The following is a 13,642-nucleotide window of genomic DNA, read 5'->3' on the forward strand; positions in this document are numbered from 1 at the left end:
TTATCTTTGTTTATTCTTGCCATTAAAGATATTATCAAAAGTGAAATATTTTCCTGTGTTGGTAGAAACAAAATCTATGAATGCAATCATTGTAGAATCATTTTTACAGTCTTACTTGACTAGAAAGTTTAGAAGCTTCCACAGCATGTTGAAAATCTGGTCTTCCAATTACAGCAGGCTCTTTATCCATTATCCCTTGTCCTTTCTTATACTCGGCCTAAAATGAACAAACAAGAGAAGGTTCAGTATTTGCACTTACCAATGGAGACTCTTACATTGACATTAGCTAAAAAATGAATGTCAACGCACTAAAAATTATCTTTACAACATATCATATATTAAAATGCTGATAGTTAAAGCAGGTATTGATTTTTTGTTCCATTGCTATATAAATAAACTCAACTTTTTAAATAAAATACAGATGAAATCTAACTCTCCAGTCACCATTACCTTTGAATTTATGTGTAAGTACTGAAAACAATACGGGAATTTTCTGGATAACTGATATATACCTCCTTCAAATACACAGCTTTATAATATTATTTATTTTCAGGAATTGGTCTATCTCTAACATGTAGCTGAATTTCGTAATTACTGATTTGATTTTAAAGGTATCTTTATCCTGTCATTTACATTTTTGGTTCCAGTTAAAACATCAGGCTTAGCCAGAGTTCTTGATACAGTTAAATTAAGTAGAATTCCCTAAGAAGTGTGTCTTAGGGAAGATTTTGAAAACAATGATAGCTTGCAGAAAAACGTACAGAGGCAGTGACTGGCAGAGGAAAATCGGCACCATGATCAGTGTCCCTGAGAACAGACTGAGAAGATTCTGGGCAACATGCTGGGACAAGAAACTTAAGGGTCCAGATGACCAACAGTCTTGACTTTCAGGCTGAGACCCCTGAATACAATCTCACACCCAAACACTACATAGTTTTCTAGAATTATAATAACACTAGGCACAGTGAAAGTCAAGTTTGGGCAGCTTCCGTACAAACCGAATTATTTACAAAATCAAATGGATATAATTCAGGGGAAAAACTGAGACGTCATTAATACAGATAAATTACACTAATCACATTAAACATCCAACCACCAAGGCAGGACTGTATGTCCTGCAAAAAAAAAAAAAAAAGTAAACAAAAGCAAATTACATTGCTTACGATCCTGGAGAGCTGAGTTACCAGCTTGATGTCTGGTCTGTCAAGTTCCGCATTGTACGTGTGTGTGTCCTGTACATCCTTCCTATAAGAAACCTAATCAAACACAAGGTTTGGGAAGAAAAAGAAGAAATTAGTACCTTCACATAGCTATTATCTGTACTGTCTGAGACTACTCAGCTTCGATCGTTTATGTTCCTTACACACAACATTTGTGTATTTATTTGGGAGGCAGACAGAAGTCACATGGCCTGGTTCACTCCCTCCAAAGGCCTAACAATGGTCTGCTGCTGAGAACCAGAATTCTATCCAAGTCTCCCAGTGAGCAGCAGGGACATGAACCATCTCCACTGCTCGCCTGGGACCTGCACTAACAGGAAGCCAGAGGCAGGAGTCCGAGTTAAGACTCCAACCCAGCTACCCCGCTACGTGACGCAGGCCTATCAACTGGCATCTGAACCACCCGGCCAAACAGCCACACAGCACACAACATGTACACACTTATCTATATGTTAATTCCTTATACTACACATGCATCACATTAACATTACATATTTGAACTGAATAAATACCATCTAAGAAGTAAAAGACCAAGAATAGGACACAACAAATCAATCTCAATGGATTTTGTAGGTCATTTTATTAAGACACCTTTGCACCTAAGTGTGTGTGTGTTATTCACAATACCCTCATCAAAGGGTTCAGCCAGCCCATCATACAGTCTCATTCCTCAATAGATGCAGAATAGGCTCTTGCACTGAAATATTGAAAATCATTTCCCTGAGTATGAGTAGGCAGTGCAATTCTGGGAGCCTCCTCTTTTCACTCTGTCAACTACATTGTTCTTTCCCTTTTCTGACAGAGCTCTTCAAATGTTCATGATTAATTACTTATGGTTTTATAATCTAGCAAATACCACTGTGATGACAATAACCTCCCAGGATAATAACAGTTACTTTAAGGAATATTCTCTTTTGTGAATGCATGTGAGACATAATCAAAACAAAGCACAAAAATTTAGACATTTAAAGAACAAAATATAAATTCTGCTAAATGTACATCACACTGGTCATTTGCAGTTATTCAATTAACAAATGGGAGGAAACATCAAAATTTAACTGATACAATGCCCAATAGTCACTTTCTCATCAATCTGCTCACTTCTTATTTTTTTTTATTAACTGGTTTATTTCCATTTCATTTGAGAGGCAGAAAAAGAGCAGCAGAGAACTTCCATAGTTTGGTTTATCCTCCAAATACCTAGGGCAGTCAGGGACATATGAACCCAACACCCAGGCTGCCCAGCAGGAGAGGCAAGAAGCTATGAACTTGGGCTGTTACCTGCCGACTCCTAGGGTGTACATGAGTAGTAGCTGCATGTGCAAGGAGGGCAGGGCCTCGAACTCCAGCTTACAGACATTAATTACGTTTTTATACCAAGCAAGTATTTCTGACGCCATCAGCAAACCTTCTACAATGGCACCATCTCTGGGTCCTTACGAAAACTGACATTCCTGAGTCCCTCCACATTCTTCTATTACAGAATTTGGTAAAGGTGACCCCGGAATCTGATGTCAACGAATTCCCTAGCTGATGGCCGTGAGCCAATATTCTAGGCAACATCATCCTGTTATTGGCCTTTCAGCTCTGCAGAATCAAAAAAAAAAATCCCTCTTCCTTACTTCTCTGAAAATTATTATCAGGTCTAAGTTACGATAGTGCATTAGTACCTCAACAGGCAATCTATGCCTTAGATCATTTCAATATGACAACATATATTAATACAATAAGGCAATGTATGTACATCTATTTACTCTTGTCTGAGCTCACATCTGTCCCACCACCACCATTATTTTAAAATGACCTTTATGCTCCATGTGTGTGACAAGTGAACACAGCTTAAACACAATTCATTTCATTTCAGCAGATCTGTTCTCGTCAGTATTTATATTTCCAAGGGTTTTACCTTTTTCAAGAATTTCAGGTTTTTTTTTATACAGGTGAGAAAAGAAACATAAAAATAAGTTGGGAACGGAATTGTTTTGCTGGGTGAATTTTCAATTATTAGGGATTTTTAAATCAGCCAATTTCATTGGCTTCAACAAGCAGCATACTGAGCCACAAATGACGGCAACTCAATCCCAGCCAACGCTGAGTTAACCCAAGCTATGTAAACAAAAACTGGCTCTCACGTGAAAACAAACCAACATTATTACCCACCTACAAGATGAACTGCTTCTAAGTTGCTACATTCATATGAAAAACCACAGGGGGGAAATGTCTTTTTGTTTAGAAAAGAATGAGGGTAAAAATGGAAACCCTTACTTTTTGAAAAGAACCGCAACCTTTCAGAGACCGCAGCTTTACACGGGTTACCTAATTATATGCTGCTCAGCCTAATGGCTGTGTGAAGAGACATGAAGGCACAAAGGCAGCAGGAGGGGCTTTGAATAGGGCCCCATCATCCATGTAAATTGCAAATTAGAGGCCGGCATATGTGACTCAAAACAAATATTAAGATTGACATGAGCTGCAAATTCAAACAAGAGGACACCCAGAGCCACACAGGAGAAGAGTGCGCAGACTCCTCACAGGGCACATCTTGGGGACTCCAGCTGGTTGGGCCAGGGACAAATGTTGGGGATCTCCCAGTTCCCCCATCAGCCACGCCCTGAGCACCTATGGGGATGTGGTCTCCTCAGGGGCTAACCCCTCTTCTACACGTGAACCACTGTTAGGGCTTAAGAAGCAGAGCCTCTGACAGGTGTTGCGTGGTCCCTTCTGCCAGCTGCCAGAACCCAAGAAGAGACAAGAATGGAATCAAGATCTACATGGTCTGTACGTCCTCTTCCCTTAGTCTCCAGAAGCAACTGGTTCTAGAACCCCTACACACTCCAAAATCCTCCGATGCTCAAATCACTAGGGGAAAATAGTGTAGGACATGTATAGAATCTACATACGTCTTTCTATACATGCTGTCGTCTCTAGAGTACTAGTAATACCTAACACAATGAAAATGGTTTGTAAATCATTGCTATCTGGCATCATTTAGGAAATCACGGAAAGGAAATAGGGGTTGGCACTGTGGCACAGCAGCTTAAGCTACTGTCTGTAATTCCCAGCATCCCATATGAGAGCCAGTTCAAATTCAGGGTGTCCTTTCTCCGATTCAGCTCTTGGCCCAAGTAATTGGGCCACTGCCACTCACATGGAAGACCCAGCGTTCTTCGCTCCAAGCTTTGCTGCAGCCCTTTGGGGAGTGAACCAGCAGAAGGCTGATCTCTAACTGACTTCCTGACTTTCAAATAAAAAATAAATCTTACAACAACAACAAAACAGATAGTGTCCATAAACTTTCCGCAGTACCCTTATATAAATTCAAACTTTCAATGCTAATCATAATGGAACAGTGGTTGGTCCCCACTTTCAATCCTTTATTCTGAGTAAGGAGAAAGAAAGGAAGTCCTGAAAAACATCAGGATGAAAACAAACTTAATTGATTAGTAATTGATCAGAGGAGGAATGAAGAAGAAAGAAGGAACCAGGAGGAGGACAACTAGAAAAAAGGAAGATGAAAAGGAGGGAAGGATGAGAAAAAATAATTGTTAAAATGGTCTCCCTTTTAGACCACTCATCTTTTACATTAAGGATAACCTGTTTGGAGTCTCACCACCACATTTCTTAATTGTATTACTGTATGGATTTTTTTTCAATCTCCCTTGATACCCATTAAGTCAGTTCTCTTATTACTTACTCTTCTATTATGAATGTTTTCTTCATGTTTAACAACTTGTTCTTGCTAGTGAATAGAAGAATTGTTTTAGTAAACTGCAAAGAAAACAACTCAAGCTTAAATGGACATTCCATCCACACTATAAAATGTTTTAGGGGCAAAACGCTATCTCAACAGTATTTTATGTGTTTCCTAAGAGAAGATGCTATATCCTTCCATTCACGAAACCTATGGAGGAATATAGAAACTCTGTTATCTCCTACAGGCCCTGACAATATGATCAGCAGCTCTGTACATTTATCACGTACCAAGATGATCTGCTCTGTCCTTTCAACAACAGATCAAGATAATTAATCTTATCTGCAAATAGCATTTCTGGTTTCTTTCACAGGAATGCCCAGATTTATTACTTTAAATGCTTGATGTCTTCCTTTTGTCTTTCCATTCACAGAATTGATTTCTTTGACCTTTTCTATAGCTCTGGGTCATTTTCCTAAATTATCCCTTGGTAGGAGGCCTGTGTTGCCCTGTGTCTGCCTGGCATTTTTAATTCAGACGCTGCTCCTCCCCCCACTTCATGTGACCTGGTCAGGCTCTCAAACACAGCCTCCCTCAGCAAGGAAAGAGTGGCCGGGTGACTGAGGCTGTCAGTTGGGTACCACACACACTTGCTATTCATCAGCACAAGAAGGGCAGACACACAACCCTAGCAGAGGATCAGTGGCAGGCTGGAAGCACCGCTCTCCTCTCCTCCTCTGGGAGCTGCTACGGTGAGGATGCCTCATTTTGCAAACACCAAGTGTCATCCACGGCTTACACAGCCTGTCTCAAGGTGATGTCGCACGGAAGCCAAGTAGAACTTAGATGTGGAACAGAGGAGGGCACTGGGAAGCCACCTCAGGATCCAATTACACTCAGAGTTTGAAACTCCCAATTAGATAAACCAATGAACTGCTTTTTCACCTGAGCTAACCTGAGATGGATTGGCATGACTGATCCTAGAGAGATCCTGAGACGGACTCCACCACAGAATCTCTCCTCTATGGCCTCCAATAAATATTTGAATCCCATCAAGGTCTGTCTTCAAACGTCTTCCTCATTATGTTCCTGTCCACCCTCTGCGTGAATTCTCATCTCCTGTTGCTGTGTTTTATACTCAGCTTGTCCGGTCCCCATAATCACTCAGCTTGTATTTGCCAAAAGCCATGTTCCCGATATGTTTCTCACCTGCACGCACAGTGCACCACCGCAGGCTCCATGTGCAAGAGCTCAGGAGCACCCACAGGAAGCTCCTGTTGTTTAGGACTTGGCTCTCAACTGGGCTCCATTAGCACTCTCTGTGCCCAGGCTACAACTGCACTCTCCAGAGTCCCCTTTCTTACAAAGCTCTGGATTAGACATGGCCAATAAAAGGAGCTAGTGCAAGGCTCTAAAAGTGGAAACAAAATTGACGTCTTTATTGTCCACCAGGTACAGCCAGACATGGGCGCCTCTGAGGGCACATGGTGACTTCCCAGCAAGCTTTTTCTATTTGCACAACAGCGTCTTGAGGCTCCGTGGTAGGTGAGCTAATGAACTCCACAACTGTCCTTCAAGTGAGCATCAAACACCAGGAGAGGAGACGATTGAGAGCTGAGGAATGACCACCTCACAGGAAGCCACACACACCTGTGGGGCTCTGAGCATGGAGGACGGCAGACCTTAAAGGAAACAAAGCCAGCTGGCCCTGAACTACCCCCTTTGCTACTCTGGCGAAGGTTAACACGATTCTTGGTGAGAAGAAAGAACTAGACAGGCTGTTTAACCTTTCAGTTTATGGAACAGAGTGAGTACTTTAACCTCTGGAGAGTCTTAAATTGAAGTCCTGGTTCAATCACTCTCCAGAAAATCTTTTGCCATCATCTTAAATACTCACACTAGAAAGGCCTTTTGGCTATTATCAAATAAGTACTTGGGTTAGAAGTCTTTTTTTTTTTTTTAATCTGAAAGGCAGAGCAAGGGAGAGAGAGACAGAGACAAAGGGTAAGGGAGAATCTTCTATCTGCTGATTCATTCTCCAAATATTTGCCATAGCTGTGGGGGGGAGGTGGCTGGGCCATGCTGAAGCCTAGAGCCAAGAACTTCACCCAGGTGTCCCATTTGGGTGGCAGGGACTCAAACTTGAGGCATCATCTACTTTTTCCCAGTCCAGTAAATCAGGAGCTGGACTGGAAACAGGGTAGTGAGCACTGGAAGCTGCACTCTCACACAGGATCTGTTGCCTTCCTGGATACACATGAGCAGGAAGCTATGTTACAAACAAAGGCAGAACTCCAAACCCAGACACTTGGCTATGGGCCACAGGCATCCCAAGTAACACCTGAATCCGTCATGCCACAATGCCCACCCTTGGAAATTCTACCTTTATTTATATTTACTTTAATATTTTTCATTAATAGAAGATGATGGGTCTTCAAAAATGCATATTATCAGAAACTTGAATATGGAGTTCAAAAAATTTCTGTACCAGATAAAACGTGTGTTTAATCCCATTTTCCATGGTTTTCTGAAGTCCCTTTGTACTAATTAATAAAGGCCTAATGCTATTAAGAAGGCAGAAAAGTTCCTAATCTCCCAAGAGATAGAGTAAAATACTGGAATTACATCTAGAACAGTGCATTATTATTGTTACTATTACTTACAATTTGGAATTGATAAACTTTCATTATTCATGGTTTAATTTTATCACCACTGCCATCTTGTGAAGAACAGGTATTACTAATGATTTTGCAACAGAGATGAACAAAACAATCATTTTTTGCCAGTAATTTTTTAACCAGTAAATCCTGAAGTGCCAATATTGTAACTCACATTGGGGAACCACAGGGAATCGTGATTGTTTTTCCAGTATCATTTTACTACTTTTTTTTTTACTTTCTAATGGAATAGAAATTCTGTCCCTGGATAAGTTTTTATTAATTTTAAGAAAGTGCATAGATCATTCTTGAAAAGAACATTTAAGTCTCCTGTTTCCCAAGCTGAAAACTTGCTTCTGATACACATGGAATTGATTACCAGTGTTTTGCTATAGAAGAGTTATCCTTTCAATCCCATCCCATATCTGTAGAGTCCACATGACTTCACAAAACCTGAGCTGGTGCTTTAAAACCTGTTCTACTCACTTCAGCACTGCTGAACACCACATCGCTGATAAAGATTGATGAGACCTAACAATGTATCATTATAAGCCCATCTTTAGGGGAAAGTTGCAGGATAGAATATCTCCAACTTCTCTAATTACATGAGAAAATTTGGCAAGAGTACATCCATGAAAATGCAGAGGAATTTTGATTGGCTGATTTTAATCACATTTTTGAGATAGGTTCAACAACCTTTCAAATATGCCCTTTGGACCTAAATACTTTCTACTATAAACATTATATTGATTTGGCCCTTTTATAAATCAAATCTCTTTTAGTTGTTTTCCTAAACTCTCAAATCAGCCTTTAAAATCTGGAGGTGTCCCAGTCAGACCTAATATTTCATGGAGTGTTTCAACTGCGGAGCAGTTTGCATCTGTTATATTATCTAATGCTTGTGAGACCTCCACGGAGTAGGTTTCATCGTCTCCCTTTTGTAGGCAAGAAAACCGAACCTTCGCAATATGAAGCAATTTGTCCAAGGCCACTGAGACAAAACAAGCATTTTTTTCCTATATCAGTTAAACAGTTTCTACTAAATCAGAAAACAACATTTAAAATATGGTTTAAAAAATAAAACTAGGAGGAAAAAAAGACCTATGCAGTTGAAGGAACCTTTGCACTGTGCTGAAAATCAAATATTTCTTGCAGCAATACAATGCTATATAACACGCTGACTCACAAACTGTAAGTTAACCGAATTCCCAATTTAACATGTTTAAACACATATGAAGCTCAAGGATTTCACATGTACAGCAACACATACAGAAGGGCATTACAAATGCGATGTCCATCTCTAGGAAGCTGACAAATCCACCACTCAAAAAAACTTTGAGACTCACATGTAATAGTGTCGCACCCAAACAACCACAAATGTGTGCTCTAAGCAAGCATTTTAACCATGATTTGACCCCAAACCCATGATATCTATGTTCTTATCAAGGACACTGTCAGAAATTATTGTCATCTTGTTTTGAGATCACTATATTTGGGAGTGACATAAGAGAACAGTTTCCAGAATAGCGGCACAGGTACACCCCTTAAAGCACAAAAGGTTTAGATCGGAGCTCTCAGCTAGCCAGAGGTGAGAATCTAGGTGTCCAAATCACAAGGAATGCGCTTTCCATCACCTTCTACTTATTCACACTATTACATGTGTAAAGGAGAGGAAGATGATGCAAGAGAAACATTTCCTTTGGCCCACTGATGATCATTCTAATAAAAGATTTGACCAGGGGCCCGGTGGCATGGCCTAGCGGCTAAAGTCCTCGCCTTGAACACCCCGGGATCCCATATGGGCACTGGCTCTAATCCCAGCAACTCCACTTCCCATCCAGCTCCCTGCTTGTGGCCTGGGAAAGCAGTCGAGGACGGCCCAAAGCCTTGGGACCCTGCACCCGTGTGGGAGACCCGGAAGAGGTTCCTGGTTCCCGGCTTCGGATTGGCGCAGCACCGGCCGTTGTGGTCACTTGGGGAATGAATCATCGGATTAAAGATCTTCCTCTCTGTCTCTCCTCCTCTCTGTATATCTGACTTTGTAATAAAATAAATAAATCTTTATTAAAAAAAAAAAAAAAAGATTTGACCAGAAAGCAGACAGACGTTAAAAGGTCTGAACCACAACTATCTCAATGTCTCGGTTCTCCCACAGACCCTAGAAAGGTAAGTTGGTTACGATGGAAACATGAAAAAGGTCATCAGAGACACTGGGCTCTCCTCATTTCTAGCCAAATCAGATTCACTGTGAAGACACAGCCATATTCTAAACTAATGCACCCCATACAGCCACAGTGCAAAGTGGCACCCCACTTTGGAAAGTGAGCTCTGTTCAGAAGTTCTCCAAGATAAGTTTCAGTAGGCTGGGGCTTTCAGAAAGATGTGGTTTTGTCTATTATGAGAAGCGTGTAGCTGCATCCACTGTTCCAAGTCCTAACACTCCTTGCGGCTTTACAGACCTGTGTTTAAATTTCATATTGTAAGGACAACAAATGTATTATTCTAAGTGGCCTGACTCCAGGGGAATATCAACTACTTCACAGGTAGAATACAAATATCACTCTCACTTGAAATCTGAGTAAATAGTCTTAAACACTTTCTAAATCCTATTATATGTACAAACTTTGCATGTAAAGGTTGAGCCTGGTTGGCAGAGGAGTAAAAGTAAACACATCTTTCTCCCTTAAGTACACAGTATTGAATGGAGGAGAAAAGGGCTTTGTACTCTATTCCCTCAATCCTTCAATCAAAGACCTTTTAAAAGAAAAGGCAGACTTAAAATAATAAGCCTAGTCCTATGATAAGGAACTTCTGTATTTGAATTTCATTGAATTATAGAGTTGGAAAGGGCCTCCGGGGATCCACCCAGCCCCAGCTCCTGCCTCAGCCCACCTTCTAATCCACAAGCTTTTGTAGGGATTCAAAGTCTGTTCAGCACCCAAACAGAGGGAACTCCGGGTGCCATGGTTGTTCTTTCCTGTGGTGCATCTGAATTCTGATGATAACCTCTTTTGCTCCCCATTTTAAACAGTCCATTTAAAATCTCCACAAATCACCAGTGACCTTTAAGAGGGAGGCAGCAGGCAGCGATAGCAAGAGCAGACTCGGGAGTCTGACTCCTTGATTCTATTTTACTCATCTACAAAATGGGAGTGAGGACAGGGTTTCTGTGAGAAACGGAAATGACTAAAGTCCTGGCGCAGTTCCTGGGGCATGGATGCACTCAGTAGTGGTACTTCCTGTGCTTATTAGACTCATTCTGTAAGCAAACGGTGCTCACCAAGCCTCCCCCTAAAATAGCCCACTAAGGATTACTGATGTGCAGTTTCTTGTCGCCCATCAATCCCAAACCATCCAAGAACAGTGCTTTGGCACTGGGATAAGTCCATGTATTTGGTATCAGATGAAAAACTTTAGTCCATTTCTAATCTAAACACTGACCCATTGCAATTTAGTACCAGATAACTGTGGCCACCCCCACCCAAGACACATGGCACATCTGGGCCTGGAGTCCAGAGGCACCGAGCACTGTCACCCAGGATGAGAACTAATGGCTGGACAGAGTGGGAGGTAGCACAGCTGTCTGAATTTTTCTTTAAAAAAAAAAGGGAGTTTTTCGACTCCAGGAGGCTGGAGTTTTTAATTTGAGCTCAGGCAGAAGTAGATTACCTGCTGAGAACACAAACTCTTCCCATATAGGGTCAGAATGGGACGGTTCTTCTGGTCCACTAAGATAGTGGTGATAATTGAGCAAAGGCATAAAAATCTCCATGAATTTGGAAACATACAACCCAAGAAGAAATTCATATTCTCAAGGTTAACTTCTCTCTCTTAGCTCGTGCTAAGCCAGCCAGTAGGCATTTCCTGATTTTATCCTCCCCACAGGGTCTTATGTATGACAATTTGCTTCCCACAAATGCTTTAAAAGCACAGAAGTGGAGTATAATTTGCCTGTTGTTTCTGAAAGACTCTTCCATAGGTAATTAATTTCTTTTTTTTTTTTTTAAAGATTTTATTGTTATTGGAAAGCCGGATATACAGAGAGGAGAAGAGACAGAGAGGAAGATCTTCCATCCGATGTTTCACTCCCCAAGTGAGCCGCAACGGGCCAGTGCACGCCAATCCGAAGCCGGGACCAGGAACCTCTTCCAGGTCTCCCACGCGGGTGCAGGGTCCCAAAGCTTTGGGCCGTCCTCGACTGCTTTCCCAGGCCACAAGCAGGGAGCTGGATGGGAAGTGGAGCTGCCGGGATTAGAACCAGCGCCCATATGGGATCTCAGGGTGTTCAAGGAGAGGACTTTAGCCGCTAGGCCATGCCACCGGGCCCAATAGGTGATTAATTTTTAAATGCTGTTTCTTCCAAGACTTCCCACGAATCTAGTGTGTAAATCATCAGCTTCCATATAAAATCAAGGAAGCTCTGAAAATGCTACTAATCAAATAGCTCCAAAGAATCCATCCTTGTCTTCTATGAAACAAAATGTCCCAAGTCTTGGGGAAGATGCTGTGGCTCAGCATATTAAGGCATAACTTGCAACTCCAGCATCCTACAATGGAGTTCAGGTTCCAGCCTGGCTGCTTCACTTTCCATCCAGCTCCCTGCTAACACACCTTGAAAAGCAGCAGAATATGGTCCAATTACTTGGGCTGCTGCCATTCATGTGAAAGTCCAGGATGCTCCTGGCCTCAGCCTGGCACAGTCCTGGTCATTGTAGCCACTTGGAGAGTAGCCCAGTGGATGGGAACTCTTTCTTCTTTCCTCATCTCTCTTCTTTTCCTCTCTCCTCCCCCAATTTCTTCCATCTGTGCCTCTATCTCATCTCTCTGTTACTCTACCTTTCAAAAAATTAATTTTTTTCTTGTTTCCTAAAATGCATGCCGATTTGAAGGGAACCAACAATTCAGATGTACCCTCTGGCAAGAAATGTCATGGTCCTCTTTGATTACAAATGTCATCATAATTAAATTTCAACACAGCAATCACATGCCCTGATGTGAGTTAACTACAGTTTCCGAGAAGGTCATCAGAAGTGGGATTCCTTACATTACTCTGGTGTTTGTTGACCTCCATGGCATGTCTGATCTCAGGTGGCTCCTTCATGTGGGCATAATCTGAAATTCCCTTGGCAGCATCATGTTTCTGCTTGTAGGCAACCTTCAACAATAAAAAGAATGGTTGATTCCTTCAGAGGTGTTTTAAATCCTTATCCATTAAACTTCAGTGGTTAAACCCAAGAAAGAACTTTTCATAAGCATGACCTCCTTGAAGGCCATGTCAGTATCTAACATGTGTGTTTGTTCTTCAAATATCCTCTGCCTATTGCTATGAATCACACATAGAAGTACAACAACCCTTCACTGACTGGACCAATAAATGAGTTTATGAAACATTTTCATGATGTTAAACTCCTTTTAGATTTTCATAAACAGAACTGGATTTAACTTAGATAATACATCCCACTAAGATGATATCTATAATTTTCAACCATGAAAATCATTAAATGCTATTGTCCAAGTAAAGTTTTCCAGCCCAAATATCAATGTTTAAATCCCCTCAAGCTCCCCATCCTGTTTTTCACACAACTCTGTATTTTGAAAGCTCTCACTGAAAGCTCTTTGGCTACCTCATAGCTGCACCTGTACCACCATATGGAAACGGCCCTTAGGTCACAACATAGAGCTTTGAATCAGGAAGGCAGCTGTCACGGGGTCTGTCCCTCCACAGTGAGCTACTCAGATTGAGGTGGCGAATCCTGAACACTGAAGATTCTCTCTTCAACCCAAATCTATCTTACCATCCAGTCTTCCTTCAGGGACCCACAATAGCCTAATCAATCCTGACTAGAACTGTTCGAGTCTATTCAGGTTCTCAGCTCCCACATGCCACATGCTACAATGCGTGCAAAGGGCATACACTGTTTGTGAGAACACAAACAATCTTGCATCTTGGTTGATTACCCACCCTTAGCTACATCACTTCACCTTATTCCATGTATAATTCATCTTGTTACAATCTGCCCAACAGTTCACTTCATCAGCACATCAAATTCTGATGAACATATCTTTATACTTTC

General features: G+C 41.4%; 1 protein-coding gene across 3 annotated transcripts in view; it reads right to left on the minus strand.

Annotated features, from left to right (window-relative positions):
• NEBL (nebulette) overlaps positions 1-13,642 on the minus strand; it is a 352,516-nt gene that overhangs the window by 71,728 nt on the left and 267,146 nt on the right. The window contains exons 5-7 of one of the 3 annotated variants that reach the window (XM_058669306.1): positions 12,613-12,723; positions 1,155-1,256; positions 116-217 (exon numbers count right to left, since the gene is read on the minus strand). The exons of the other annotated variants lie outside the window; for them this stretch is intronic. Of the exons in view, the coding sequence (XP_058525289.1) occupies positions 116-217; positions 1,155-1,256; positions 12,613-12,723 (315 nt within the window). The remainder of the gene's footprint in view (positions 1-115; positions 218-1,154; positions 1,257-12,612; positions 12,724-13,642) is intronic. 3 annotated transcript variants of the gene reach the window in all.

The sequence above is a fragment of the Ochotona princeps genome, chromosome 10 (genome assembly GCF_030435755.1).
Source record: "Ochotona princeps isolate mOchPri1 chromosome 10, mOchPri1.hap1, whole genome shotgun sequence".
NCBI classification, from domain to species: Eukaryota; Metazoa; Chordata; class Mammalia; order Lagomorpha; family Ochotonidae; genus Ochotona; species Ochotona princeps.